General features: G+C 30.5%; 1 protein-coding gene across 1 annotated transcript in view; it reads right to left on the bottom strand.

The window, feature by feature from the left end:
• GBE1 (1,4-alpha-glucan branching enzyme 1) overlaps positions 1-7,617 on the bottom strand; it is a 197,132-nt gene that overhangs the window by 69,758 nt on the left and 119,757 nt on the right. Inside the window, exons 8-9 of the mRNA XM_023528476.1 lie at positions 6,153-6,280; positions 3,577-3,675 (exon numbers count right to left, since the gene is read on the bottom strand). Coding sequence (XP_023384244.1) covers positions 3,577-3,675; positions 6,153-6,280 — 227 coding nt within the window. The remainder of the gene's footprint in view (positions 1-3,576; positions 3,676-6,152; positions 6,281-7,617) is intronic.

The following is a 7,617-nucleotide window of genomic DNA, read 5'->3' as shown; positions in this document are numbered from 1 at the left end:
ATTTGTCAACCACATATCTAACAAAAGAGTTGAATCTAGAATATATAAAGAACTCTCAAAATTTCACAGTAAACAAATGATCCAATCAGAAAATGGTCAAACAAGAATAGACATTTCACCAAAGAGGATACACAGAAAGTACATGAAAAGATATTCACCATTATAAGCCAATAAGAAAATGCAAATTAAAACCACAGTGAGATATCACTACACACCTCTAGGAATGACTAAAACAAAACAAGTGACAAAAGCAAGTGCTATTGTGCAAGGAGATGCAGAAACTAGATCTCTCCAATATTGCTGGTGAGAACATAAAATATTATAGCTATTCTGAAAATGGTGTGGCAATTTCTTAAAAAATTAAACATCCAACTACTATATGATCCAGTACTTTTGGGCACTTATCCTAGAATAATGAAAATAAATGAGCAATTATCCTAGAATATGACTTATGGTCATAGAAACACCTATACGCAAATGTTTATAGCAGCTTTATTTATAACAGCCCAAACCTAAAAACAATTCAGATGTCTTTAAATGAGCAAATGATTAAACAAATTATGATATAACCATACCATGGAATACTATTCAGAAGTAAAAAGGAAAACACTAGTGATACATGCAACGACCTGAGTGAATCTCCAGACAATTTTGCTGAGTAAAATATGGCAATCCAGAAAGGTTACAACTGTATGATTCCATTTATACAAATCCTTGAAATTACAAAATTATAGAAATGAAATTCAGATTAGTGGTTAACATGGGTAAAGAAGTGATTGGGGGTAGAAGGATGCAGGTGTAGGTATAAAGGAAATGTTAGGGAACATTGTGGTAATGGAAATGTTTTGTATCTTGACTACAACAATGTCAGTATCCTGATTGTGATATTGTACTATAGGTTTGAAAGATGTTACCATTGGGAGGGTACTAGTTAAGAGGACATCAGATCTCACTGTACTATTTCTTATAATCATGTGTATCTACAGTTTTGTCAATATAAAAAGTTTAATTAAAAAACTATTTTTATATATTTAAAAATACTAGGTGCACAACAAATATTTCATTGAATTAATGAATGAATGAATTAAATACTTACATCATCTTTACATAAACATATCAGTTATTAGATAACAAAAATGATCAAATAAAATTAAAGGACATAAAACAAATTTGGTGTATTGCAGATGGTAAATATTTGTTCAGTGAATGATTAAACTAATATAATATTCCAAACTACTGATTTTGAAATCATACAAGCAGAAGTAGTAAATAATTTTCTTTAGGACAACAAAAACAAATGGAATCTAGCATTCTAATCTAACTCAGACGCTATGGGTAAATAACAATGAATGCCACGTACACTGAATATAGCTAACGTTTAGATTAATACTCTGATGTGTTTTATTGACATTTGAGGGAATGATAGTCATTTATAGAATTACCATTTTTTTAATTCACGACTTACAAAAGTTGGGGAAAATCACAAAGTTTTTAAAAATATGACTTTAACCCTCTCTAATCTTATTAACTAAAGCCCTCATTTCTGTGACGCAAAAAGATTTTTAAATAATTACATAAAACAGAAGATGACTTCTGCCTTTCAAGAATTTACAATCTAAGAAGACAGCATGGTCATATCCTAAACATATGAAAATGCATTTTTCCACTTGTATGATATACTGCCTTGTACAGTGCCTTGGGCATACAAAGTACTAAAATATTTGGTCTATTAAAGATTAAAAAAAATAAACTGCCAATATTATTTGGAAAAGAAAAATATCCTATTGTGAGCTATGATTGATTGGGAAATAATTCTAGGTTAATATATACCTTTAAATATTCTTTAATCTGCTCAAAGGCTGGTGAAGGCTTTTCAGTGGGAGGTTAAAAAAGTAAAATTTTGCACTTGTTAGGAAAAAAGTCTGCATGAAAAATTAAAAATTGTAAGTGATGGTGGGTGGATAACAAAACTTAAACCAAAGTGAGAAAATTAAAGACCATAACATTTTTTAAAATAATAAATATAAAGCGACTTGTCTAGATATTAAAGCTAGAACACTCATTTGTCCGATTTGTAAGACTGTCTCTATAAAACACTCGCTTTTCAGTTAACAATGTTTGAGGAGTCATTATAAATGGAGAAACAGAAGTTGTGTTGTTAGAAGTTTAAAGTCACAGCTGTGCATTACACAAATTGCCCAGAGATACAGGAAAGATGGTTAAGAGATGATTACAATAAGCCACTTCCTTCAGAGTAGGCTCTATGGGTTTTCTGTGCAAAGTTATGCACTTCTACCACTGTTATCTCATGATACTAGTTCATGCCTGTACTAAAGGCCTCATTAGAAAGTTATGATTATTTGATACCTATCTAATTCCTACACATATTAATCCTATGATTATGAAATTGACCAAAAATATTGCATATCAATTCTAAGTTTATATAACAACTTTAGTTCTATAGGTAAACATTAAATAAAACAAAATACAATCCAAACTGCTTGGAATTGTCATTAAATTTAATAAAATTGTATTAGAAATGATGTGCAAGGTGTTATGTACACATATTCATTCCTAGCGCTTGACACATGATAAGGACTTCTAACCCATTTCCTGTTTGCCCCGAGAATACTTGCCACTGGCGCTAGCAGCTATATTGTTTACCCAGAGATAACTCACCAATTACAGTCCTAACCTTACCCCCAAAGTTTGCCATGAAATCTCGTTTTTATTATTATTTTTGTATCGCTCTAATACATCGACAGTCTTTGGAAAAAAATGACATAATTCTAGTTACAGCATTCTGTTTTTGGTAGTGGTATTCCATTTACAAAATATAGCAATTCTCGTTCGCTAAAAATGTCAAATCCTAGATGTCTGCTTTGTGTGGTTCCATGCTTTGAAATTTACCACATGAAAAATAATGATTAAACACTGATCATCATATATATTTCTGTTACATTAGGATTATAGACAAGTTCTGTTTAGAAATAATCCCAAGAACAGTTTTTATTTTTTATTTTCACATTGAAAACCAGTCAGATTTGCTTCAGCCTCAAAAAGTGCGTTTATGTAGAATTAACACTGGCAGGGAGCTGCACTTTTTTTTCTAAACAGGAAATGGGTTAAATACTGAATGAAGAAGTGGATGAATCCAAGTATGTTGAAGAAAAACCACAGAATAAAGCAAAAACTGGGAATTAAGAAGTAACTTCTACATTATTTGATGATTTGCAGGAAGAAATGGATGCTCTGATGTGTTTTAAATGTAGAACACCAAAGTTTCAAGTATGTGCATTGATAATGCAAAATTTCATCTATACAGCTCACATTATATTAATCATATTTTTCCCCTGTCTGAATAGTACAAGTATGAATACTTTAAGTTAGAACTCTGAGGAGTTTGAGAAGCATCTTATTACAAAAATCTACACACTTATAGGAGATTTTAGTACTTCAATTATAATATCTGTAACTGATAATCACAACTAAGAAATCAATCACAGAAATAATAAATAAATCAACGTAATTTATAATGTCCACGAGAAAAAAAAAAATATTTGCAGAAAATCTTACCTGGATCCATTTATCTGGAATTGCCATGGCTAATCGATAGTCAAAGCCACACCCTCCCTGGGAAATTGGAGAACACAGAGCTGGCATTCCTGATACATCCTAAACAAAAGATATCAGCATTATCAGTTCATATAGCTTAAATTTTTACTAAATATAAGTAACATTCAGGCCAATAAATAAAAACCATAAATAAGGGCATATATTTTTGGAGTATTTTGGTAGCATAATTGTAAAAGTAGTTAAAATTGTAATAGCATATCTTATTTCTTAAAATGAGAAAAAATTTTGTGTAGGACAACTTTGATCTCATGATACTATATTTTTCTTTTCCTTGGTATAGTAAAACTGCTATTGATAAAACATAGTTTCTTAGACTGATTTTTGAACTACTCTGTGAACATTTTATTAGTTACTACTTTCATGAAACACAAAAATCCATGTAGCATGTATCTGTTATACCTGTTCTCTCCGCATATAGCATTGACATGGAGTGTATTTTGTGAGCACTTAGCTCACTTAGCTCATTTCTGATGAAATGTAGAGTTAATACATTAAGAATGAAGCAACAAGATGGTTTTCGGTATAGTCGAATACACTTGGAAAGGGTCTCTGAGGTTATCTAGTGGATCTTCTTCATTCAGAAGATACAGAAACTGAGGTTTATTGAGGTGAAGGAATTAAAATAATCATGTGTTTCAAATGAAGGTTTTGTTCTTTAATATCTAAAGAGCAGTTATGACTATTCTAGAGGGAAAAAAACCTTAATTTAAAAATATTTTAAATTAATATAAGAAATATAACCATGTGGAGTGGTAGCCATATCTTAGGGGAAAAAAGTTTCAATTTTAATAATTGTCATTTTAGGACTTTAAGTAAAATTACATTACTTTGTTACGCCACATTGCTTTCTCAAAAAAAAAGTTCACGAGGATCAATTCCACATTTTAAAGAGACTCCCCACTGGACAGAGAAGTGATGCATTGAAATTGAAGTAGTTTTCAATTTGAGTAGAATAAATTGAAGACATACCTTGTTTAAAAAATTTTTCAAAGTAATATAGGGAGGCTGAAGTCTCAAAGTTTCATTGGTGGAAACACTAGAGAAAAGCTCCCTAGATGATGAAACTATTTTACTTGAAATGAACAAAAAGATCAATGTAACAATTTTAAGTTTCATGTATTAAATAACTTCTTTATTTTTTCCCACTTTTGATTTGTACTGTCATTAATTGTTTATAATAATTTGTCATATGTAGTAACTCTGCTTTGAATTGACATAAATATAATTGACAAAATAAATTTTTGATGCTTGACAGATAAAACTAAAAAATATAAAAGACAGAAAAGAAGTTTAAAACACACTCTGATTCATGTTAAAAGATATTCAATGCATAAATTATTAGCACAAGTATTAGCAAGATTTATAAGTTATGACCAAATTTAAGCAGGTAAAGAATGTAAAATGATCCTGGGTACCAGAGTGGCATTATAATTGTTGGGTTTTTAAAAATTCTATATAAGAATTTATTCCATAAATTTAGGATTCATTGCTTTATTCCTAGAAAATATTTACAAGGCAAAGGCCTAAAGAAAGTAACTGTTCCCTATCCAGAGATAAACAGGGAAATCATACCACCTAGTTGGAGAGCTGGGGATTTGAGAAATGGATAAAAAAGGCTATACAAATAATAAATGTATGTATTTATATTTATTATAATATATAATATGTATTATTACACATATAAAGGAGACAATCACTACTTCATTTCATTCCAATGAACTAAAAGCCAACAATGTGAAAACGTGTCTTAACTCTGACTTTAACAGTGGTCTTATTATTTTTAAATGCCAACCACTAGACTTTGTATAGAACAGTTTTAACATAATGAATTCCATATTAATAATAATTCCAAGTCAGAAGACTAAAAAAACCAGAGAGATTTTAGTACTAAATCAAAATTAGCATAAGCATTTAACAAACTTCTTAATTTATCACATTTATCACCAAGAGGGGAATTGTCAATTATGCATATACCAAATTATATCATTACAGTGCAGCTTTGGGACAGTTAATCATGAACCTTCAGTAATCATAAATAACTAGTAAACATTTGGCAATTGGAGAGCAGTAACATAAACAAGAATGGTAATCTCCTCAGAACAAGAAGGCTTCAGAGAAGCTCACAGGCAGTGATCCATGCCATCTCTAATGACTGAACCAGAAAAGAAAAAAATAAATAAATAAATAAATAGAAGCACAAGAATATTTGATTTTTTTCTCTGCTCAAGGTCTCATGGCAGAAAGTCCTGTCCATTGATTAGGATATTTTACTTTCTAACCACTGGCATTTCCTTTTATAACAAAGCAGTGATGACAAGTAATTAGTGTACACTACCACTTAGTAGGAAAACAGTGAATTCTAAATAATGTGCCACCCATACAAGGTAGCTTCATTGTAGTCAATATACAATTCAGTTATGCAATTACTGACATGATATTAACTATTCAAATATTGTTTGCTGACAAAATGTTCTACATTAAAGAGGATCAGAGGGTAGAGATCATTATGACTTTACCTCAGCTATTGTTATTGACTCTGGATACAAAGTGTGAATCAAATGATTTGCCAACATGAGATAAACCAAGGCATCTTCATCCACCTGTAGTCCAAAATATTCATGGTAATCACCTGAAAAGCCTTGACCTAGAGAACAGAAAATCAATATGGATGCATTATGTTGACACATAAGTCTTAACTCTTCGCAAATGCTCCCACCAATTAGTTTGTTGATATCAGTTTTGTTATCATAGCAAGTAAAGTGTAATGAGCCTGAATACCACATAATGTTACCATCAGCAAATATATAATCTAACTTAAAAAAGTAGTCCTTATTAACATTCAGAGTTAAGACAATTCTCAATTAAATTTTTGTTTTACAAAAGTGAACAAAATCACTTTGAATTAAAATATAATTTATTTCTAACTAAATTTAATGCAGAAAAACAAATCTAATATCAAAGAGAATTCTAAATTGCAACTTTTAGGTACCTTTTTTGTCACTTTAAGAGATGTTAATATTAGCTAGCTTCTATTAGATCTCTCCGAAGTAAAGTATGAAAAATATAAAATTGAGATGTAATGTTTATACCATTTTAAATATGTGCTTCAATTTATACAATATGGATTTCCTATAATGGCAAATAAATTTTAACGCTCTCTAATATCCTTCTACCTCCTCATCCCTCAACTCCTAATTTTGGTTGCTTATAGTATATTTCAGTGTCACTTACTGAGGTAAAACCATTTACTTTCTATTCCTTCAGTTGTTTACTCTTGTTTTAATAAAATCAAATTAGTGCTCAACACCCACCTTTTTCCCATTTCTCTATATCAAAGTTCTTTATTTTGACTCACAGCTTTTTCAGTTTGCTAGATTTCATCACTGAAGGATATTTCAAGTATAACTACAGAAGTTCTATTCCTCAAGGTCTTTCAAATTTATACCTAAATGGCTATTAAACTATCAATTTCCTGAGCCATACTTTGTTTCTCTAAGAATTTTATAGATATTGCTATTGGCAATAGAGCAGTAGGAACCCAGGCATTTTTTTAATCCATGCTGGTAATTGATTTTAATTCTTAGTTGTCACCTAATAAATGTCTGTTTGTTAATGAATTTTATAAATTAAACACTCTATGTCTTAATGTTAATTGTTTAATATCATTTTTTTTCCTGGTATGTCTTCTCTGCAGTACAGTTTTTTTTTTTTTCTTCTCATCATTTCAAAGGGAGAAAACATATTACCTCAGAATGTTACCATTTCTTGGGCTGTCTACTCAGAGAAAGTATATCCCATATCCATGGATTTCAGTTCATTTCTCCAACTCCATAATTTCTTGGAAAATACCTAGCCTTCAACAGAGGGATGTTCTGCAAGGGCATGCAGATGTTTTATTCTAGAAGAGGATCTTTCTTGAATTTTGCCATACTTGCCTTTTTCATCCCCTAAATAAGCTTCTCCCAAACTTGAGGAAGTTAA

The sequence above is a fragment of the Pteropus vampyrus genome, unplaced genomic scaffold (assembly GCF_000151845.1).
Source record: "Pteropus vampyrus isolate Shadow unplaced genomic scaffold, Pvam_2.0 Scaffold26, whole genome shotgun sequence".
Taxonomy (NCBI): Eukaryota; Metazoa; Chordata; class Mammalia; order Chiroptera; family Pteropodidae; genus Pteropus; species Pteropus vampyrus.
Note: the sequence above shows the minus strand (reverse complement) of the source record. Positions and strands in the feature narration are given on the sequence as shown.